This window comes from Aethalodelphis obliquidens, unplaced genomic scaffold (genome assembly GCF_003676395.1).
Source record: "Aethalodelphis obliquidens isolate GAN/ISIS:26980383/991018 unplaced genomic scaffold, ASM367639v1 scaffold1, whole genome shotgun sequence".
In the NCBI taxonomy this organism is placed as follows: domain Eukaryota; kingdom Metazoa; phylum Chordata; class Mammalia; order Artiodactyla; family Delphinidae; genus Aethalodelphis; species Aethalodelphis obliquidens.
The window spans coordinates 10426339-10450450 of record NW_020837945.1 but is presented as its reverse complement, the minus strand read 5'-3'; the positions used below and the strand labels follow the sequence as shown (position 1 = coordinate 10450450).

At 45.9% G+C, this 24112-nt stretch overlaps 1 protein-coding gene across 1 annotated transcript in view; it reads left to right on the top strand.

Annotated features, from left to right (window-relative positions):
* Nucleotides 1–24112, top strand: part of CLIC6 (CLIC family member 6) — a 43011-nt gene that overhangs the window by 14716 nt on the left and 4183 nt on the right. Inside the window, exons 2-5 of the mRNA XM_027118387.1 lie at nucleotides 18039–18148; nucleotides 19015–19140; nucleotides 19743–19849; nucleotides 20410–20591. Of these exons, the coding sequence (XP_026974188.1) occupies nucleotides 18039–18148; nucleotides 19015–19140; nucleotides 19743–19849; nucleotides 20410–20591 (525 nt within the window). The remainder of the gene's footprint in view (nucleotides 1–18038; nucleotides 18149–19014; nucleotides 19141–19742; nucleotides 19850–20409; nucleotides 20592–24112) is intronic.

Here is a 24112-nt window from a genome sequence, read left to right as displayed (position 1 = left end):
TCTCCACAAGGCAGATGAAGGGATCCATTGCCCTGGAACTGGATTGCTGGGGCCACAGTAAGATTTGCAACAAATTAGGAACACCAGTTCCTAGCCACTTAGCATAAATGTCGTTTTTGAAAGCAGGAGCCCTTGAACTGTTTGCTCATTGGCTGGTTTGTGAACCACTGCGAAGCTGGCCCCCCCAGGGTCACTGTTTTTTTTGACCTAATAGGTCAGGGTTAGGGAAGCTTGAAGCAGGATAGCACTCCCTCTTTCTTCTTCCTCAGGGGTGAGGGTGGGGAGAGAGTTCACCAAAAAAAGCTTGTGGCACAGAAAAGACTTCTGTATAATAAAGCCAGGGCATTAGCCTTGGCCTTGGTCAGCCAGTTAGGTGTTTCTCCGAATTTGGAACTTGGCTGGTCCCTTTTGGTCTGAGACCACAGACCTTCCCCGTTGCGTGGGTCAAGCCAGGCCAGAGAATATAGTCATATAACTAACAGTGGGAAAGGGGGGAAGGTAAAGCTTCCAGATAATTCTGTAACGTCTGAAGTCTTCTAAAATCTCTCCGTTCAAATTGCTAACATCAAGGTTAACATCAAGGTTGGCACCTTGTAGTACCACTACAAGGTGGTACTGTGTGCCTCTGCTCACTGACAAAGAACTTTCAAGTTCAGCAAGTTAATTATCCATGACCTAGGAACCCCTGACCTTGTAAGAATTCTCAGATTACAAGGAAATACAAAATGAAATCTAATTGTTAAAATGGGAGTAGTTACCCTGTCGAGCACAGTTCCAGGACAATTTTGTGATTTTCCTAAACTCCATATGTTTTTTGGGGGGGGTTCTGACTCTGACTTTCCTACTTTTGAAGCATAAAGCCAACTTTTCCTATTTTATACACAATGTGATTTTATGTACTCCTGGTTGATTCTTTTGTCTCTTTTCACTGATACAAGATGACAGGCTGGTTTGAACCCAAACTTGTGAAACCTGAGGTTTCTGGTTAGTAATGCAGGCTTACCTTCAACTCAGTGGCCAGGAGAAAAGGGAGCAGTGGGGAAAATTAGCAAGTTGATGTAGCTTAGGTTTCTTAAACATGAAGATGTAGGTCTGAAATGAATAAAGTTGCATTTAAATTAAAAAGTGCCTTCCCACTATACCATTGATCTGGCATCTCCCATTGTGCATTACATAATTGCCCCTCTCCTTTACGAGAAGTTTTGTTTGTGCTGGGAGCTGTTCATTTGTTTGCTCTTCTTGTTGAAGTTGCAAAAACCATTTAGGGATAATTCCATTATTTCATTAAACAAGACACTGGCAGGAGAAACTGATTACCTGATCGACCAGACATTTCTGTTTGTTTTTTAAAATGAAGCAAAAATTTTCAGTGAGTATGTCATCCATGAGATCTACTACGAACTTTAATTTAGAAAACCAAATCTATTTAGTGCCTAAGGTCGCTACTTTTCAGTATACCTGATTTAATTAATTAATTAGCTTTTATTGAGGTATAATTGACAGACACCATTATATTAGTTTCAGGTGTACATAATGATTTGATATTTGTATTTATTGCAAAATGATCACCACAGTAAGTGTAGTTAACATCCATCATCACACAGAGTTACAAATATTTTTCTTTCTTGTGATGAGAACTTTTAAGATCTACTTTCTTACCAACTTTCAAGTCTGCAATATGGTATTATTAATTATAGTCGCCATGCTGTACGTTACATCCTCATGAATTGTTTATTTTATAATTGGAAACTTATACCTTTCGGCCCCCTTAACCCATTTCACCCCCATCCCCACCTCTGGCAGCCATCAGTCCATTCTCTGTATCTCTAAGCTTGTTTGTTTGTTTTTTCTTTTTTTTAAGATTCCACATATAAATGAGATCATATGGTATTTGTCTTTCTGTCTGACTTATTTCACTTAACATAATGCCCTCAAAATCCGTACATCTTGTCACTAACGGCAATATTTCAATCTTTTTTAATAGCTGAATAATATTCCTTTGTGTGTGTGTGTGTGTGTGTGTGTGTGTATACGTATGTATGTGTGTGTATGTGTGTGTATACATATATATACACACATATACATATACCACATTTTCTTTATCCATTCATCTGTTGATGGACACTTAGTTCGTTTCCATATCTTGGCTATTGTAAATAGTGCTGCAATGAACACGGGGGTGCATGTATCTTTTTGAGTGAGTGTTTTCATTTTCTTTGAATAAATACCCAGGAACGGAATTGCTGAATCAAACAGTAGTTCCATTTTTAATTTTTTGAGGAACTTCTATACTGTTTTCCACAGTGGCTGCACCAATTTACAGTCCCACCAACAGTGTGTGAGGGTTCCCTTCTCTCCACACCGTCTGCGACACTTGTTATTTTTTGTCTTCTTGGTAATAGCTATTCTAAAACAGGTGTGAGGTGATGTCTCATTGTGGTTTTGATTTGCATGTCCCCGATGATGAGTGATGTTGAGCATCTTTTCATGTGCCTGTTGGCCATCCGCATGTCTTTGGAAAAATGTCTGTTCAGATCCTCTGCTCATTTTAAAATCAGATTGTTTGAGGTCTTTTTGCTGTTGAGTTGTACAAGGTCTTTATATATTTTGGATATTAGCCCCTTATTGGATATATGATTTGAAAATATTTTCTGCCATTCAGTAAATTGCTTTTTCATTTTGGTGATGGTTTCCTTTGCTGTGCCTAGAAGCTTTTTAGTTTGATGTAGTCCCACTTGTTTATTTTTTCTTTTGTTGCCTTTTCTTTTGGTGTCAAATACAAAAATTGTCACCAAGACTGATGTCAAGGAGCTTTCTGCGTATGTTTTCTTCTAGGAGTTTTGTGGTTTCAGGTCTTGCATTCAAGTCTTCAATCCATTTTGAATGAATTTTTGTGTATGATGTAACACAGTGTCCCAGTTTCATTCTTTTGTATGTTGCTGTCCAGTTTTCTTAACACCATTTATTGAAGAGACTGTCCTTTCCCCATTGTATATTCTTGCCTCCTCTGTTGTAAGTTAATTGACTATACATGCGTGGGTTTATTTCTGGGCTCTCAGTTCTGTTTCCACTAATCTATGTGTCTGGTTTTATGTCAATACCATATTATTTTGATTACTATAGATTTGTAATGTAGCTTGAAATCAGGAAGCATGAGCTTCCAGCTTTGGCCTCCGTTCTCAAGATTGCTTTGGTTATTCAAGGTCTTTGGGATTAAATTTTATATTTTGAATTCCTTTCATAGCTATAGTGACCAGCTGTAGTAATTAATATGGCTTCTTAAAAGTGCCTTGAACTTTTTGGAATGAGATCTGACAAGCATACCTTTACAAAAGGAACTTTAACGACTTTGCCACTTCATCAAGCACCTGTAGGAAGGCGTAGAAAGTGTTGCCAAAATGGACCCTTTCATGCTGTGTATGAGGAAATGGACAAACAGTGCCAGCTTGTGGGAAGGTTAGAGGTTTCTGGGACTGGTGTCCTCCCCTGGGTTGGCCCTGGGGAAGACAAGAGTAACCAGCACCATTTCTTAACAGACAGTGGCTTTTTTTCTAGACAATTCTCTGAGATTCAGGCTTTTGTGGAAGGATGATGTGGGCATTTTTAGACAGGTGGATTCTCCCAACACTCACATATCATACCATACAGGTGATCCCTGCCTTCTACCTGGAAAGTTAATCACAAAGCCTCTGATTTCTGCCATCTTTCAACGTTAAAAGGAAAGCATTCTAAAATCCACAATGAGAATTCCCTCAAAAACCTTTAAGATATTTCTGATTAACTGACTAGTTTCAGATTGAACAAAAAATATTATAAAATTCCCAGTCTCCTCCTTCCCTGACCCAGATCTATACAACTTTCATAAGTTGGCCATTGAAACCAACATGAGTGTCTTTAAGGCACTAGACTTTCATCTTTGTAAGTAGATAGTTGCAGACCTTTGGCCTCCTTAAAACTTATGAACATTACAAAGAAAAATAGAGAGCGAGTTTGTTTATTTTTCAGGAAACTACATGTTTCTAAAGAATTTTGCGAAAGAGCTAGAGAATTCTGAACAAACTGAATCTGAACACTTTTAGAGAAAGTCAGAATTTCGTTTTCATGGTCTGCCCTGCCCAGAATATGGGGTGACCCTACTCTCCCACCCACCACGATGAGAGTCCAGAAATAATTTGCAGATCTTCAGTTGTTATTTTCCTATCATGAGCAAAGTGTGTTCAAGTCAGCTGCTGTTCTCACAGAGAGTTGCATTAGTAAAGGCATTACTGTTTGGGTCCCAATTGTGTTTGGTACCCGGTTATTGCAGTGCCAAGGACAGGAAGACAATGCCCTCTTTGGGTAGTTTTCCTGTAGGGTCTCAAGGGGGTCATGGGTATGGAGACCAAGGCATTCTAGTCTTTCCAGGACTTTCCTGGTTTGAAAACGGACAATCCTGGGTAGCAGGAAACCTGAGTTCCAGGCAAATTGGGAAGGTTTAGCCTCCTACCGGGCCTAAAAACTTATTTGTGACATTTTCCACCAGACCCTAATGAGGAATGGGTGTGTTTAAAGGGAAGGTGAGAAGTCGGAAAGTGCATCTCAAGACCACTAGGAGGCGCTAATAACTTCTTGAAGACCTTGCACACCTGACGCCAGAGTCCTTTTGAGAAGGCAGGTTCTAAAAACCATAGTCAGGAGCCAAGATTGAAAAGAGCAAAATGTCATCTTGAGAGGATGATCTGTAACTGTGCCTTGTCAGAGTTTTGGCCAGATGTATCCTCAGATCGGTTTTACCAAATTAAAAAATTGGGGGGAATAGACAGCCTGCTGAGTCAAGTAGTCAAGCCCCCTGCGTTAGGGGCTTGTCCGCCAGACTCTGTGGCCCCATAGGTGACGTGGAGGAATGAGCAGGCCTGCCCATAATTCAGATCAAAAAGGCTATTGTAATTCACAAGTCCACACAGAGGAGCTGTGGTCTTGCCTTGGCTATTGGTGGGCTCAATACAGAGCTTCTTCAAATGACAACATTGCAAATCCCTGGCACATGAGGAGAGGCTCATGCAGAAAGTTTCTAGAAACAGGCTAAGTGCCGCCTACTTCAGGGTTCACCCTTCTGTGTGACTGATGTGCGGTTGGTCCACTGCATCGTCTTAGGAAAAGGTTGAGGATTCCCATAGGGAATCATTAGCTATGTTAGTTTTCTATTGCTGCTGTAACACATTACCACACACTTGGTGGCTTAAACCAACTCAGATGTATTATTTGACGGTTCCGTTGGTCAGAAGTTTGACACAGGTCTCACTGGGCTAAAACTCAGGCTCCAGTGGTCCTCCATTTCTTTTGGAGGCTCTAGGGGAGGTCCATGTCGTTGCCTTTTCCAGCTTCCACAGGGCACCTACATTCCTTGGCTTGGGGCCCCCTTTTCTTCATCTGCAAAGCCAGCAACATTCATCTCTCTGACCGTTGTTCTCTAGTCAAATCTTCTCTGACCACAGCTGAGAAAGGCTCTCACTTTTGAGGATGCCTGTGACCAGACTGGGCCCACCTGACAGCCCAGGGTAGCCTCCCTATCTCAAATCCATAACCTCCGTCACATTTGCAAAGTCCTTTTTTGCCATTGAGGTAACATATTCACGGGTTCTGAGTATTAGGATGTGGGCCTCTGAGGGGCCATTATTCTGCCTACTGCACTGGCAAATAGACTTTGAACTTGTTCTTTCACATTCTGTCATTGTCACCCCAGGCCACGGCTAGAATGAGTTGAGGTCAAGCATAGACCTACTTGGAAAGTTAATTGGTGGTTATTTTCCTGGCGGCTTCTGAGATCGCCCACCGGTCCTTAACCAGTGCCTTCTCGGACTCTGAAATGAGAAGGGCAAGTCCTAAAAGTCCTTTTTCTACAGCAGGCAGTGGTCTTGCTTTGTGCTCAACACTCTGCTGTTTTTATTGAAAGCTGTTTATGGCCAAGATTAGGCATTTGGTTCTACCTGCCTTACAAATCCCAGACCCAAACTCTTTTGGCCACATGCCAAGGAACAGGCTACGTGGGCTGTGTTGGACTGGATTAGAGTGGTTTTGACAGGATCTTTCAAGGAGTACCTTGACGCTGCCTGCCCTGCTGGAAGAAGAAGTGGGCTGTCTGCACAGCTTTGCTGGACTCCCCAGTTCTCACAGGGGGATGCCAGCCCTGCATGGCTGCGTGCGTCTGGGAAGGGGGTGCTCTGTTGTTAACCTGGCAGGAAGACTGTTTGCCTCCAAGTGCGGGGCTAGGGGATGCAAGACAAGCTCACTGTCGTCTTGACTTCTAGCACAGGTTTCCTAGGGAGGGAACAGAATATGTAGCACCCAGCCAGAGGCTCCCTCCACGCCCCCAGCCCACTTGGCTACCAAAGTTGTCCCCCAGGACTGTGAAATGTCCCAAGCACTGTTTGTCCTTTGCACTTTTCACTTGCTTCTGCTGTGTTTTATTACAATGGATTCCTGCAAGTCGCCTCCAAGTCACCTTACTGAAAGGAGGTGGGGTAAAACAAACAAGCAGACTACCCAGCCAGTGCCCTTTGTGCTGAGGAGGGGCCCTGCTGGAGCTGGAGCCTCTCCATTTGGACATGGGCCAGCGTCCAGAGTGGGATGAAGAGGACAGCCTCTAGCTGATTCCTGGGCTCAAATCCGACTGTGAGACCTTCTCACCTGCGTAATGAGATAGTAATGGTACCTACATCTAATAGGGTTGCTCTCAGGATTCATTGAGTTAATAAAAGCAGAGTGTTTAGAACTACAGCTTGCAAAGAGCAAAGGCTATGTAAGTGTTAGTTGCTATCATCATCATCATCATCATTTCATAAAATAGCCATTTTGTTTCTAATGACATTTGTAAGTGACAGATCTGAAATCTGTGAACTTCTTAAGGCCTTAGGTGAGCTATTTTGAGAAGATGAATCTACTTATGTGTCTTCTTTTTCAGAATGAGAGGTGGGAGCTGAATTCCAAGCTGATACTTACTAATCACACTGATCTTTCCAGCCCTAAGTTCCCCAGAGGAGGTGTACACGCAAGTCTGTCAGGTTTTCTCCCAGCTGATGACCTAGGGGATACCTAGAAGGTTTTCCTATTTGACTGGGACAGAGGTTCTTGCTGTTCTTTTTGACCCAAAGGGTAATATGGAGGATCAAACAGAAATCGTGGTCTTTGTTGAGATCAAGTTAAGGATTTAAGGATGAGCAGGTCATGGTTTCTGGCCCACTAGCGCGGTGCCCTTTGGTCTGGAGTGTCTGTTGCACCCGGAGACGGGCTATTCTGGGGTGGGTTTGCCACCTGAATTGCACCACCAATTTGTAAGAGTTTTTCATCATTTTATTTCTTAGATCTCAGTGATACTCTGCCCTTTTCCCTCTCTCTGTGCACTTCATGGTTATGATTGTTAATCTTAAGGAAGCGCTATGCAAATATACGTATATCCACATGACAGTTTTTTAAAATCTCAGCTCTTTATTGACGATACTCAAATAAGGTAGGTAATCTGATAAGGAAAAAAAAAAACCAGAAACAAACCCCAAATCAAGCAAGAATACCGAAAAGAATTCAAGGTTTGCATCCTCTAACTTAAGAAGAAGGGGAAGGCACTTAGTCGGTCTTTCCTTTTGCTGGTGTCCAGTCTCTCAGGGCCCCCTCAGTTTTCTGAACCAAGCGCCACTAGAGGGAAACAGGAAGTTGACACATATTAATACATGAAGGTGTGGAAAGGTGAGTCTCAGCCTCCACACGTGGATGTGTTCTGATTTCATTTCAGTTTGCTTATTTTCTTTCTTACCTAGAGCTTCAGAGGCTGAACCTAACAGTGTAGAATCGATCTTGACTGAAATACTAAACGATTCTTCCAGCGGCTGTGGTTTAACATGGGCTGGTACTCAGCCTCCGGAGTATCCACAAGGGAGGACAGTTTCTTTCTTTATCTGTTAATTAATTTAAATTAGTTTTTATTTATTTTTAAAATGTTTAATTGAGGTATACTTGACAAACGTTATATTAGCTTTAGGTATACAACATAAAGATTCAATATTTGTGTATATTTTGAAATGATCACCCCAAGAAAGTGTAGCTAACATCCCTCACCACACATAGTTACGACATTTTCTTCTTTCTTGTGGTGAGAACTTTTAAGATCTACTCTCTTAGCAACTTTCAGTACAAAATACACTTTTATTGACTATAGTCACCATGCTGTACCTTACATCCCCAGGACTTATTTATTTTATAAATGGAAGTTTGTACCTTTTGACCCCCTTCACCCATTTCACCTCCCCCTGCCCCGCTGGCAACCACCAATCTGTTCTCTATAACTCTGAGCTTTGTTTTGTTTTAGATTCCACATAGAAATGAGATCATATGGTATTTGTCTTTTTCTGTCCTCAAATACCCTCAGAGTCTATCCATCTTGTCACTAATGGCAGGATTTCAATTTTTTAATAGCTTAATTATATTCCATTGTGTATATATATACCACATTTTCATTATCCATTCATCCATCAGTAGACACTTGGTCGTTTCCATATCTTGGTTATTATTGATAATGTACAATGAACATGGGGGTGCATATATCTTTTCGAGTTAGTGTTTTTGGGTCTGTCACACCCAGAGCTGGGCAATTCTGGGTTACAGTTGCTACCTGAACTGTACCACTGATTTTAACTGCTTCTCTTTCCCGAAGGTGGCCTGACAGCCGGGAGGGGAAATGCCGTTCCTGTATTAGCTGGCTCTGTGCAATTTGGGGAGTTTGCCAGGCTTGTCTTAAATTCCCGCGTCCTTTCCTCACCCCAGGAGGCCTCAGCCTCTGTTCATCTGTTCTCCCTCCCGGGGAGCTGAGAGTCCCAACTCCTCAGCATTCAGGAGATCAACTACCCAATCTGATCAATTGGTTATGTTCATCTGTGCTGTTGGTCTTCTGATGAAGGAGGAACAAAGCCCCACTTCTAGGTTACTAGGAGGTCGTTAATAATGTTTTTGACCCTCACAAAAAACAAAGCTCTCACCTGGGTGGACAGTAGGGTGACCAGCCGTCCCACCTTGCCTGAGACTTACTGGGGGGGATGAGGGATTTCCGACTTTAAAAATCACAGTCGCAGGCAAACCGGGTCGCCCAGCGATTGTCCTTTGGGGTGGGTGAAGAAAGCAACCCCAGGACAGGCAGGCTGGGGAGGGGATGGGGCCAATAAGGCTGGGCTTGCTGATATCATCCTCAGGGGTGAGGCGTGGTTTCTCTGTGTTTAAAGGAACTCCCCGTGACAAGGAGCTTCTTAGAACTTTTGAGAACAGTGACCATTGGCTCCACAAGGTGAGTTTTCCTGGAGTGACTTCCATGGGCCTGACTGTGCTGCCTGGGGAGCTGGAGGAAAATGAATGTGTCATGGGCACTGCCGGGGAAACGACAGTTCATCACTGGCTCTACAGAGGCTGATGCGGTCCTCCCTGAAGGGATGGAACCAACAGAAAATAATTAGGAGACAGTTTGGTACTAAACCAGGCAGTCAGTGAACTTCAGAAAAAGTAAAAAGAAATGCCGACCAGAGAGTCATAGAAAAGGATACAGAGCTGGAAAAAGTCACTGACCTGACCTGAGCAGGAGTGAGGTGGTAGCAGGTGGATAAGGGGGATTTCAGGAAGGTGACGTGGGATATGTAAGGACAGCATTTAAGAGGAGTAACTAACTGGCTTGACAGGCCAGCATCTATTAGATGGTGGAGAGGAGGGGAGAGGGAGGCGGGGAAGGCAGAGGAGGGAAGGAGGGAGTCAGAAAGGAAGGGAAGGGGGAGGCAGGTGGGGGGAGGGAGGAAGGAGGGAGGGTGTAACAATGCTTCCGCATGTCAGGCATCGTTCTGTGTGTTTTCTGCTTAATGTCTAATTCATTCTCACCCAACATGCAGGGGCAGGTAAAATTAACCTTATGGTAAATGAGCAAAGAGCTGTGCTGGAAGGTTAGGTACTCTGCCCCGGCCACACTGCTTGATAGCAATGTAGCTGGAATTTGCACTTGAGCAGCATTCCAGCAGAATGAGCTAAGGACAGTGGCATCCGGGTAACCTTATCCAGGATACGGGGAAAGATCGGAGGGGCTAGGAAGCCCAGGCAGAGAGAGCCGGCAGGAGGCTGCTGCAGGAATCTGGGTGGGAGGCTCGGAGACCCGGGCAAGAAGGATTTCAAAGGAGGAAGGCTGTGCTGGGGTCTGAGCGAAGTTCAGGAAAAGGGTGAGAGATCTGGTTTTCATCGTGAGGACCTGGAAGGAAGCTGGGCCCATTAACTGGATCCAGTTTACAGGAACTCGAGTGATCTTTGTTCACCTAATCCAGTTTGGGTTTGGGGGCAGGTTATTTATTAGTCTCTCTGTGCCTCAGTGTTCTCATCTGTAAAATGGAAGTTGAAATAGGACATCTTACTCTCCAATGGAGTTGGAGAGGATTGACTCTGATCACGTCCATAAATAGTTTGGAAGGGTACTTGAAATCAGAGTTGGTCCTCAAGAGGTGTTAGTTTTTAAAAATCACCTTCAAAATTGCTGATTTGGGAGGACATTTTCTTCAAAAACATTCTTATTGGACAAGGAAGAGATGGGATGGCTTGTTTCTCCCCCAGTTAGTTAGCATAGCCTTTCTCCACGTGGATCTGCAATTCCAGCGTGTTGAACGCCAAGTCCTGATGGAAGAGTGGTTGCTTTCTTCTCTCATTACACGGAACCCACTCTTCCCCAGGTGATCACAGACAAAAGACAGAGGCCTTTGGTGTCACTTCTTGAAAAGTAAGCAGCTTCCCTGGGCTTGTCAACCCTGCCATCGGTCAGGTGCACCCAGTCCTCCTGATGCCCTTTCCTCTGGACTTTTCCCCAAGAGGTCTGTGTAACTCCCAGACACGAATGCCAGGCCAGGGCCCTCCTATTTTGCCTCCTGGCTAAAGATCTGTTTGCTTTTGCAATTAAGAAAAAGACTTCAGTTGTTAATTTTCACTTGGAATAGATATAGGAGGTGTGAGGTTTTTGGGGAAAAAAAAATCAGTGCTCCTTTAAGGCCTATACGGTTTGGCATGAAAATCACACTAATTGAGCCTTGTTAAAAAGTACCCTAAGTCCAGGGCTTCCCTGGTGGCGCAGTGGTTGAGAGTCCGCCTGCCAATGTAGGGGACACGGGTTTGAGCCCCAGTCCGGGAGGATCCCGCGTGCCGCGGAGCAGTTGGGCCCGTGAGCCATGGCCGCTGAGCCTGCGCGTCCAGAGCCTGTTGCTCCGCGGCGGGATAGGCCACAACAGTGAGAGGCCTGCGTACTGCAAAACAAACAAACAAACAAACAAACAAAACAAAAGTACCCTAAGTCCCATAATTGTCTGTTCTGGGGCTCTCAGATTTGGAAGAGTAATGATGATGATGGAACAGCTGCCTTTATTGGGTGCCCAGGAGACTCAAGCGTATCACACAGAGATCTTGCAAGGCATAGGGATTTTTATCCCTGTTTTTTAAATGGAGAAACTGAGGCTCAGGGAGAACAAATGAATTGCCCGAGGCCACTCGATTAGTAAGTAGTGGGGCCCAAGTTCACACTGGCTCTCTCTGGCCCCGTACCCATTCCCCTGGACCATGTTGTCTCCAAGAGACCTCATGTTGCTCAAAATGGAAACTTCAATGTGTCTGGCAAGTGGCAAGAATTATACGTTTTTTTCAACTTACAGATTATTCAAAATCAGGAAGTCTCTGGGGCTTCCCTCGTGGCGCAGTAGTTAAGAGTCCGCCTGCAGATGCAGGGGACACGGGTTCGTGCCCTGGTCCGGGAAGATCCCACATGCCACGGAGCGGCTGGGCCTGTGAGCCATGGCCGCTGAGCCTGTCCGTCCAGAGCCTGTGCTCCGCAACGGGAGAGGCCACAACAGTGAGAGACCCGCGAACCGTAAAAAAAAAAAAAAAAAATCAGGAAATGTCTGACTGATTTAAATACCGCATTTTAAGTCAAACCGCTAGTCCAGAAGGCTTGGGGGAGACTTTGCTGCCCATGACTTGGGCCCTTTGGGCTCTCTCAACCATCCCCCCCACTCCTCTCCTCTCCTCCATCTCCATCCCCCTACCCTCCCCTCCCTTGCCTCCACCTCTTCCGCTCCCCCTCGCTCCTGCCCACCTTCTGTTCTTTTCCCTCCAGTTGGATGCCACTCTCCTTGGGTGATCTCTTAGTAGTGAGAAGTTGTGAGCTTCTAAAAGGGAAAAGTTCATGGACATTGGCTCAGCAAAGAAAGAGGAGAGAGGCCCAGGGAGGCACTTTCTGAAGTGGACCAGGCTCCAGGCGCATGGGAGCAACGGGGTTCAGGCCCTTAGTCATGCTTGGAGTGTTTACTGTGTGCTAGGAACTCCGCCAGGGCCGGCAGGAGCCGCCCGGATGAAGGAAGATGGGTCCCGGGCTCCAGACCCGTGTCGAGGGTTAGGGACATCCTGGCCTTCCTGCCTGCTTCCACATGGGAGCAAGAAAAGACCCAGGAGGAGTGTCCCCCACCTGTCCCACAGGCCTTGTCGCTGGGTTGGGACAGTTTCCCTGGTCCTGACCTGCTCCAAATGGCAGGCGGACATGGTGGGTGCAGGCTGGGGGGCACGTGCACAGACACTGCACCCACATTTCCCTTTACAAGCACTAGCTACTCCAGTGCCCTGAACTCATGGTGGTCCCCCTCCCGTCCTCCTGGGGTTGAGTTTAGAGCACACACATTCAACGAGAGGTGCTCATGCAACCCTGACGTCATCTGTAAAGAGGCGTGTGCATGGGAAGGACAGCATCTGTGGACCGGGGGTGCTGGCTGACTGCCCAGCTTGGAGGCCGGATCTTTGTGCTTGGCCGTGCTGGGCAGTTTCCATCGCCAGGCCCCAAAGCACGCGAGACTGTCGTGCTTTCTGCAAAGGACCCAGGAGGAATTCAGGGAAATGTGTAGGTGGGGCTCGGAGGGCGGGAGTCGGTCCCACCTGGTTGGCTGCAGCTGTTTCTCTCTGGCTGTGCTGTGTCCCGCCTTCAGCCGGACCAGCTGCCAACAGAGGAGCATTCTGGCCGGCCCTTTGGACCACATTGTTCTTCCTGGGGAAGGACTGATTCTGGTGGCTGCCCGTGGCCTCCCACGCCAAACTGTCTTCTGACTCTGGCCTCCTCAGATCAGCTACTGATTTTATTCAGCCTCGAGTCCCTCCAGATCATTGGAAACACACGGCCCATTATTACTCACCAGTTTTCTCTGGGTCCCTGGGATGGAGCCAGCCAAATTAGCTCTTTGCCCCCAGATCCCTCCTGCTTTTCTGCAGGGACAGGAACACTCCCCCGCACACAGGATGGACATCCTACCTCCTTGGTTGAAAGCCAGTTCTCAGAAAGGGGACAATTAGAATATTTCCAATTTATTGCCTCTTCCTTTATCCTCCCTCCATCCGCAAATCACTTTTTCATGACATTTACATAGAGTAGGGACAAATGCTTCCTTCTCAGAATGTGTTTACCATTTAGGCCCTCATGGAATTTTCTAGAGAGAAGGTAGGGACCAGAAAGAAGGTGGGGAATCAGGTGGTGGGTGCATGACCTGTTCTGGTGGGAAGGTCAGAGAGGGGTGCTAGGGAGCCACCAGGAGTATCTTGAGGGGGTCATCACCCCTTGGTCAGGTCTGGCGGGGGTGGGGGTGGGCGGGTCCCTTAAAGGGAGTGGCGAGTGGGAGTCATTTTAGTGGAAGGTGTGGTGGGTGGTCCCCTTCCGTGTAACTACAGACCAGCCCTGGAAAGGTCGTCTGGCGGAAACCGAAAGCACTGAGAGGAAATTTAAAAAAATGCTCCCCACTGATTCTAAATGGAGTGAGCGTGCAAAGAGTAGGTGGGAGAGGCTCTGATCTGAAGAGGATCTGCTGACCTTTGTAGCGACATTTGGACCTTTACACCTCAGGCCGTGAGTGGGGACCCAGCAGAATCACCAACGTTCTTGAACGCCGCTGCTGGGCTCAGTGGCGAACGGAATTTCTCAGAACTTGTCAGAGGCACCAGTGTTTTTCTTTTGAGAATGACCGTCGTCATAGGCGCTCAACAAAGTTGCATTTGAAAGGCAGACCTCCAAATCCAGGTTATCCAAGTGCCTGGGTCTTCACTGGAAACAAAAGACACTCTGATCTCTTAAACTGCCTCATTTGATTTTAATCAGAAGTGTATACATACAGAATTTCCCCGTAGGTTGAGAGCTCTGCTGAGAAATCTTAGCCCAGAGTGTAATTAGCCTGAGAGAATTAGCGGCATCAGAAAATAAAACTGCATACGATAAAACGTCCCGATTATGGCAACAGTGTTGGTTATTCACCCCTGATGTCTATGTGTGTACCCCATCATCTTGTCTGGTGATGACTGTGACCAGAGCGACACTCTCCCATTGTTGCCCAATAATGGGCGGTGGAGATGGTATATCTTTGCCTTTTGCTAGCACATCCCAGCACTGAAGCACATTAAAGTAATACAATCAGGCAGCAAGGCGTCCTAGTCACTCCCACCATGTTCCCGTAACCCCCACATGTACAACAGGCTGAGACAGAAAAAAATTTTATTTTAGAGCAATTTAAGATGAGGCAACACTGGTTATGTAAATCCTGTTTTATGGGCAGTCGTGGCAGCTGGCTAATTCTTCTAAACTGCCTAACAGCCTTCAGTCCAGCAGCTGCGCTGGCTTGGAACAATTCTGTTTGAAGGCCACACGGGGGGAAATGTACAATCACGGCTTTTATCACGATCTTCTGGGCTGTGGGCGCTATGGCCGTGCAGACCGTTGTCCCACCTTCCTGGCACCCATGTTAAGGACCAGTTGCAGTTCTGGGAAGGAGCCTGTTAAGAAGGCTAAGTTTTGATGGAGTGGATGACACAGGCCATTGGTATATTTTAAAATATGAATTGCTCCTACCCCCTTTTTATTTCTTCTAAAGGGATAGCTGCCAGGATTCAGGAAAAGGTGAGAGCAATTACAAGGGAAAACACTGGCTTGAGTTTGAGACCGTGAAAGAGACAGAGTGAGGCAGAGAGACCCGTGCAGAGTAATTATTCTCCAGATGCTGCTGTCCCAGGCACAGGGTTCTTGGTCAAGGTGAGTTTCATCAAGAAGCCCGGTGAAGAACGCCTGGGCTCAGCGGGGATCTTGCTGAATTCAGAATGAGTTATTCCAGGATTTCCAAGGTCAGAGACACAAGGCAGAAGGAGAAGAACAATTGCCCCACTCTGAAGAACTTATCTCAGACTTTGCTGAGCTTAGTGTAACTACTATAAAAATAAGAGGTTTAAAAGCTGCAGAACAAGTCAGGACTGGCCAAAATATGTGCCTTTGTGTCCCAGCGCTTTCATCCCCCCTTGGCCCCCTTCTTTGGCATGACTCTGCCCAAACCTACAGTGGTTAAGAAGGCACCATGATTTAGGAGGGCTCCCCGGCAGGAAGCCGCTGGGAGTTTTATGTAACTCAGCTCTGCGCTGGTTCTTTTTCCAGGACAGAGCCGAGGACGAGACAGGGCAGCCTTCAAAATGGCCATAAGGCTATGGGATCAGGTGGCCAGGGGGCCACCTGCAGGGCAGTTGTGATGACTACTTGGATGCTTGGGTCCTAGCTATGCACCTCCCCCACCCCTCAAGCTCCAGCAACTTCAGACTCCAGCTGGGGGTATTCTCAGCCCTTCCCTCTACTGGGGGGGAAGGGAGAGCTGGAGGGGTTGGAGGGGGTGAAGCAAGTACCCAGAGCTTAGGGGTCTCTGAAGTCACTTATCTGAATCTGTTGGTGCCTCTTCAGGTGTATTAAGTTCACCCTTTATCTTTACACTTATGCAGCTGTTTTTATCAACTAGGAGGTCTTGCAAGTCTTCTTATCAACAGATCATCCAACTGGGGGGTTTGAACCGTTCTGTCCTATGCATTGATCATAACACTGGGCCAGCCTTCCCTCTTGTCCAAGGTGGGGCTGACACCACTGACCACAAGCATCACATCACCTTGGGGGAGCTTGTTGAAAATTCAGATCCCTGGACCCCATGCAAGACCCACTGAATCTGACTCTGTATTTTTAAAATTAATATTTCTGCTTCTTTTTTGTGTTAAAATATAACATGCAGTAAAGGAAACAAACCTTAACTAAGACTTAGTCAATTCAGTATACCCACCGTGTAGCCACCACACAGCTCAAGCTGTAGAATGTTGCCACCACCCAGAAGCCTCCCTCTCAGCCTTTCCAGACAATACCTAGCTTCCAAAGGCAACTGCTCTTCTGATTCCCGTCACATAGAGAAGTTTGCCTGTGTTTGAACTTCACCTGCGTTGAATTATGCAGGACTATTTTGAGTCTGGTTTCTTTCCCTCCACATTATGTATGTGAGATTCATCCACATTGTGGCTTGTAGTAATAGCTAATTTTTTCCACTGTGGCATCTTGTCCTACCATATGAATGTACTATCATTTATGTATTCATTCTATTCTTCATGGTGTCTGAGTTGTTTTCAGGTTTCGGTTATTACACTAAAGCTGCTAAGAACATGCATATAAATGCTTTTTGTGTTCCTAAGCACTATTTCTGTTGGGAGTGGAATAGCTGTGTCATAGCATAAATGCATATTTATCTTGGGTAGATAATTGCCAAACAGTTTTCCAGAGTAGTTGTAGCAGTTTGCACTCTCAATGGCAATGGATGGGAATTCAGTTGCTCTGCATTCTTGTCTGCACTTGATATTGTCCGATCTTTTCACTTTAGCCATTCTGGTAGGTGTGTAGTGGAATCTATTTGTGGTTGTAATGTGCATTGCTCTACTGGCTAGTGATGCTAAGAGTGTTTTCATGTGCTTATTGACCATTTGGATTTTGTCTTTTGTGAAGAGGCTGATCAAGTCTTTTTAACATTGGGTCTGGGGTCTCTTATACTCTTCTTTTATAGGGACTTCTTGTTATTAACAACCTCTCCGGGTGACTTCAGAACTTAATGCCAGAGAACCACCTCTGAAGTTCTCTTTAAGTTGTCCAGTTTTCTTAAGGCATCATTTTCCTTTCTTCAATTCCCAAACCACAGCTCACCTTCTGCCTTGTGTCCTTCTGTTATTCAGGTTATAGATTCACTGCTTTCCTCTCAACTTTCCTTGAACTGCATGTGGCAGAAATGGACTTCCTGGATTAAATATGGCTGTGTTTCTGTCATCGCAGTCTAGCTGAGTCTCCCGGTCTTTCCGTCAGCATTTTGTTATCACTGTAACCTTGCCAGAGACACATGGGGTGGAGAAAGATGGGAAGAGAAAGAAGAGTGTGGGAACTCCCCCAGGAGGATGAAGCCCCACGGTTCCCCTCTCTTCTCCAACGCCTGCCTTTCTCCTCTCCCAGGAGCCCACAGGAAGGAGGATGTCTGTTCAGTAATTTTCTGTGCCTGTGTCTCAGGGATGTGTGTGTGGATGTGACCTGCTTAGGTCATCAGGGAAGCACTGTTTCCTATCCTTCCACCCTCAATGTCTACTGTGCAACAATCTACCATCTAAATACAAATGCTCCCCAACGGATGAGGGGACCTAAAATTTTTTACAGTGTCCGGGGGTCTAAGAACTCGTATAATCCAGCCTTCATTCTAGAGATGAAAATAGTAGAGAATACTGGGGATGGTGTCTCCGTGGGAGAACCTGCTGGTCTGTTTTTACGCATGATCATCCTGGAAAGAGAGATGTGTTCCTTCTAAAGAGATGGAGGGAGGGAAAGAGCATGTTTTCCTTCTTTGCCTTTAGTAGCAAAGGGGCTTCCCTCTTGCCACTCTTTGCCTCCTTGTACTGCTATTCAGAGGCACAGCATGGCAGGAAGTGGTGAGCTGTGGGAAGGAGAACAGAAAATGCTCAGCGAGTGCATGTGTGTCCTCCCTTCCCCTCCCCAGCTCCCACTTGGAGGCTGGTGGAGGGGGCCTCAGAAGGCTATTTACAGTATCATCACCATTAATGAAAATTCATCATGATTTTGTGTGCATTGCATAGCAGAGTCTGGCATTTCTAACTGTGAGACTGGCTCTGATAAGGATTTCTTTTTCCATTTGTAGGCTGGTTGTGATGGTGAGAGTATTGGAAATTGCCCATTTTCTCAGCGTATCTTTATGATTCTCTGGCTAAAGGGCGTCATATTTAATGTGACAACGGTGGACTTGAAAAGGTACGACAGGGTTTCTGCAGTATTGAAATAACTGTACCTAATTCCCTATACACACACACACACACACACACACACACAGATGGAGACACACACACAGAGACAGACACACAGAGACAGACACACACAGGCATACAAACAGACACACATGCAGGCACACAGAGACACAGACACAGAGGCACACACAGACACCGACACACACACACAAACACACACACACTTCTAGGACCCATGGGTGATATTGCAGGCACATCCACCCCGGGTCAGGACCCTGGATTGAAGCGGGAGTAGTGTGGGCCACACAGTAATTACAGAACGGGATCAGACGTAATCCAGGAGGAGTGGGGGTTGAGGGTGCGCCATGAAGAGCCTGCTCTGCCAGTTACCGGTCAGCTGTGAACCTCTCAAAAGCCTGTCCGAGGGCTTCCCTGGTGGCGCAGTGGTTGAGAGTCCGCCTGCCGGTGCAGGGGACGCGGGTTCGTGCCCCGGTCCGGGAATATCCCACATGCCGCGGAGCGGCTGGGCCCGTGAGCCATGGCCGCTGAGCCTGCGCGTCCGGAGCCTGTGCTCCGCAACGGGAGAGGCCACAACCGTGAGAGGCCCGCGTACCGCAAAAAACAAACAAACAAACAAAAAACCCCAGCCTGTCCGAGCACCACTCCTGGCTGGTAACACTGGGGAGAGTTAACGTTTCACCTCCGTCTCCAGATAAAGGGCCACACTTTCCTCACCAGTAGGACAGTTTGTAAACCCACAATCGCCTTTGAAATTCTCAAGGGTGGTTTCTCTTAAACTGGGGAGGACACAGTTCAGCCTTGGAAATGATCCAAACAGTGGCGCTACCAACGCTGCCCTTCCCTCCCACCCAGGAAACCCGCGGACCTGCAGAACCTGGCTCCCGGCACCAACCCGCCTTTCATGACTTTTGATGGTGAGGTCAAGACGGACGTGAATAAGATCGAGGAGTTCCTAGAGGAGAAGTTAGCCCCCCCAAGGTGGGCCTCATCAAAACCCGTGTTCACCACTCGCTTGTCACTTCTCCCCGTTCACAGACAATTCCGTGTGTTGGTTTTCTCTGGCCACGGTATCTACTTCCCGAGTTGTACTTGTGACGTGCCACAGAAGGCACAGCGAGATTAGAAACGCTGAGCTTAGGTGGCTCGGATTTCTTTGCTCCGCACCTGCGGTTTGGCAATTAGGGGTTGACGGAAGGAAGTGGGGAGGAAGTAGGCCAATGTCACGTGGGTGGGTCGCTTCTGCTGGAAGGTAAGGAGCGGGTGTTAGCACGCAGCATCACAGCGGGCTGGACCTGGAAGGGAACCTTCTAGTCCATTACCTCTATTTCAGGAGGGAGGGAACTAGACCAGTAAGGCCAGTTGGGGCCCCGCATCCCAGGGTGAGAACAGTCCGTCCAGTGCTTTTCCCCTGGACGGCGTTGCTCTCAACTTTGAAGATGGAAAGATTAGGCAAACATTCAAGGGGCAGTTTTCATGTTTATATCCACTCAGAGAATGTCACTTCCTCCCCCTGCCTCACATCGTATTCTCCTAACTCAAAGATGGCTGATCTGTGATACTCTCATTTTGAATTTTTCAAGGTACCCTAAGCTGGGGACCCAACACGCTGAATCTAACTCTGCTGGAAATGATGTGTTTGCCAAGTTCTCAGCATTTATTAAAAACACCAAGAAGGATGCAAACGAGAGTGAGTCCCTCCCATCTTCCTGTTTTCTCCTTTCTACTTGGACCTCTGCTCCGCCTCTAGTGTGGCTTCTTATAAGATCTTGGGAATTCTGACTCGTTTCACAGTGGGGAGGGACCTGTACATAGAAATGAGGAAAAAGTACCTCTGACCTTGACACGTGGGTTTCAAGAGATTGAGTGCTTCTTCTAGAGGTGGGGAGCCCAGAAAACCACATTTTTAGGGGAGAATAATCACCACCAGGGATTCCTTGCCGCACCACGGGACTCAGTATGAACGAAGCTTCTACTGCTGCTTACTTCATTGTGTGATTTCCATAAAGATTTTTGAAGAAATGAATGAGTTCTAGAAGTAGCAGTGTTGTGTAGATGGCAGAATTACTTTCCAGGGAGAAGTGAGTCCTTTATTCAGATCTCGTAAATCCACTTCTCTCTTTCCCAAGTCTCCAATGCTCACTGGCCGTGTCTCGGGAAGGAAGGGACAAACTCCTTCTTCGGTATCTAGAGAGAGGTGACCCTAACTCCCATGGCTCACGTTAGTCATTTTTTGCCCTTCTGTTTTAGTTTACGAAAGGAACCTCTTAAAGGCCCTGAAGAAGCTGGATAATTACCTAAACAGTCCTCTGCCTGATGAAATAGACGCCTACAGCACCGAGGAAGTTACTGTTTCTGGAAGGAAGTTCCTGGATGGGGATGAACTCACGCTGGCCGACTGTAACCTCTTACCCAAGCTCCACATTATTAAGGTTTGTCCTTCCTCTTACCTGAGGTGCTGAATACATGAATGGGGCTTTGTTTCATTTTGTTTTCACTTGTGTTTTTGCCAGACATCGAAACGATCTAAAATGCGGACTCTTGCATTTAAAAATCTAGCTTTTTGTTTGGGGCAGGCAAGCCCCAAGTTTTGTTTGGGGCAGGCAAGCCCCAAGTTTCAGATCTGTGGATGACATTCTCAGCTGGTCCTCAGAGGTTCTCAAGAAGCATCTGAGAACGTGGCTCCCATCCTTCCATCCTCACTGCTTCTCTTTTTGAGTCTCACCCCCGGAGCCTAAAGAAAAACTATGTGAAAGCAACTTGAGGGAATACATTGATTATACCTGGTGTTTCATGAAGCTCCAGGATTGGAGATGGTGTGTGGAATCTGCTAGTATTAAAATGTGAACTTGGGGAATTCCCTGGCTGTCCAGTGGTTAAGACTTGGTGCCCTCACTGTGGTGGCCCAGGTTCAGCCCCTGGTTGGGGAACTAAGATCCTGCAAGGCGAGTGGCCAAAACAAAACAAACAAATAAACAAACAAACAAAACAAAACCAAAAAAACTGAGCCAACCTGGAAAAAAAAAAGTGAATTCAGTCAATTGTTGGTGATGGGCAGGGTAAGCCAAGCCCTGTCTAGGGACAAGAGGGCGTTGGTTCCTATCACCGACCCCTACAGCTGGGGAGCAGCTGACAGCTCCTTGGCTGGACCTCTGCCAGGTTTGGCATCCTGTCTTCCCAGGTGGTTGACTTGGACTTGTGACAAGTCCACACTTGGACTCCTTAGTTATGGCTGCTCTCAGAAGTGCCCCAGCCTGTCTATCACTTACAGGTGTTAGTTGTTATTATCATTATCACTGTTGATATGTCCTTGGTCCTCAGTAGCCTCAGATGCCCCAGGAAGAAGCTCAACCCCTGTTCTGGGGCATCTTTATTATTCAAATCCTACCAGCTCCAGAGCTAGGTCCTTGGTATAAGCATAGGGGAGATGGGAGAGAAGACACAGGGAAATACAAGTCAAGGACCCTGTGTTCTAATAACACATTTAATTAGCACTTAGAAATTTACAAATTAGGTTCACACAGTCTGTGGCATTGATGTCCTGGGGGCTACTAGCCACCCCTGGTTACTGCAAGTCATTCCCTTGCCTTTCTCTTCCTTCCCTACTCCATCCCAGTCCTTGCTACATTTTTCTTCTTTCTTCTGTCTTCCTTGTTGCGCTCAGAGGGTACCAACTTGAAATTCCAGCCTTGAAGACACCGTTGATCCTGTAAGTGAATGTTCGTTTCCGTAGCTGTGCCAGTCCTCTGACACTTAAAATTAGCGAAAGCATCTCAACCCCTCAAACCTGCTACATTGGGGATATTCTAAATTGGACATTTGGGAGCCATTTTCCAACGAGTTATTTATGTAGTTGTGTTTGGCTTAGTCCCTTTACTGAATGTATTCTAATCATTGCTATGACCAGTGCGGCATGACAGAAGCACATGGAGGTTAGGGAAGGAAAGAGAAACACACACACACACACACACAATTGCCACTTATTTAGCCCCTATAAAAAAAGAGAGTTTAAAATGTCAGTAGAGGGGGTAAACTTCAGAGTAAAATAAAGCAGTCCAGGGCTCCAATATAAGACCTAACTGCAAAATCTTCAAAGCCAGTTAGCACTCAAAATACCAAGCAGCTCAGTAATCTTCCAGGATGGAGCATTTCTGAAAGGAAATGAGAATCAGTGTGAAGGAATTTATGGTAAAAAGACGAGAGAATAGAGGAATTTATCATTTATTCCCTTCCTGAAACCCAGCAAAAACATTATGAAGGACTAAAGCATTATCTCCACCTTTTATAAAACTAGATTTAGAAACTTCAGCCAGTGTGAGGGCTCACAGAGCCTAGGCATGCTTCTCTAGATCTTCAGCAAGGTTCAGATGTCCCTAAAAGTAAATATTACAGCCCTGAAATGCCCAACCCAGACTTCTTTGTTTGAGGACAGGGCACGGAGTGGGCCACGAGAGAGGCAGGACCATCCCTACAGAGCTGAGATCTCTGTGGAGGCAGAGTTGAAGGCGGAACTGTTCAGAGGCGCCATCTGTAGGTTCACCACCGTCCTCTAATGCAAAGGTACAGGGAGGGGAGGTGAAGGGGAGGAGAGAAGACAAGTGGCATTCTGCTTTGTGACTGCTGAGCGGAGAAAAGAAACAAGCTCTGAACAAGTCAAAAGAAAGACTGTAAATTATCTGAGCTCCACTTTTAGCCATGGTGACCGCTTCCTAATCTGTGAGCCTCAGAGTGGAGGATGCACTACCCTTGACTTTGACCCTGACTGTAGCCCTAACCCTAATGTGTCCCTGGGACAGAGTATAGAGCAGTGTTTGATGAGCGGGTATTTGGGGGTAAAATCCATATTGGTCTACCTGCTGCGCTGCCTCACTCCCTTTGCCCACCACACTGTTTTTAAACAAATGGTAGGTCCAATAGATCCGCCCATTAAAAGATGGTTAATAACCAGAAAGAATCCAAGTGGGATTTCTATGTGAACAGAGATGATCCAAAAGGAGGGGGGAAAGGTTAAAGAAAGAACAAAAGAGGAAAAGGCAGATGAGAAACACGTATCTGATAAAGATTGCTCCAGGAAACCAAAGAATTTTTCAGACAGATACTTCTCTGTGGCCTCAAAAAAAATGAAAGAGAACCTTTGGTGAAAACGCTCAAAGACGAGTCACAAGATACCAAAAAATATAATGTCACAAGGAAGGTGAAAATTAAGCTGGTAGAACTAAAAAACACGCCTAAAGAAAATAATTTCAGAAACAAAAGTGATGTTAGAAGTAGCAAGAAGTGGAAAAAGACATTGCAGAAATTCATCAGACATCAGAGGACGGACCTGAGAAGATTATCCCAAATCGGATGGAGAAGAAGCACGAGGTAAAGGGTCATTAGCGAGACCCCATAATCAGAAAAAAGAGAACAGGAAAGAAAAAAGAGAGAAATAGAAGGCTCAAAGGTAAATTATTCTGAACTAAAGGATGACCTGAACCTTTAGTTTAACATGCCATGATTAGAAAAATATTGCCCAGAACAATCAACACACTATCACATATTTGGTAAATTACTGAACTTTGAGGATAAAAAAGAACCCTTTGGGTGTCTAGATGATGATGATGATGATGATGGTGATGATGGTAATAATAATAGTAATAACAGTAATAAAAGATAAAACCACCTACACAAGGAGGGAATTCAGACTAGCCTCATATGTCTCTAGGACCACATTAAAACCCAGGAAACAGTGGTTTAATAGTTAAAGGATTAAAAGAAAGGTTGTGTGATGTAAGAATTTTATATCCTTGTAAATTGTTGTTTTTACCTAGACTTCTGGTTTCAATGAAATAAGCACTCCTGAGCCAATTTAAAAAATAGAATTGCTATATAATGAAATAATAAAAAATGATAATAAAATAAGAATCCAGGAACGGAGAAGGTGTGTGATATAGAAGGATTGATGCTAAACATA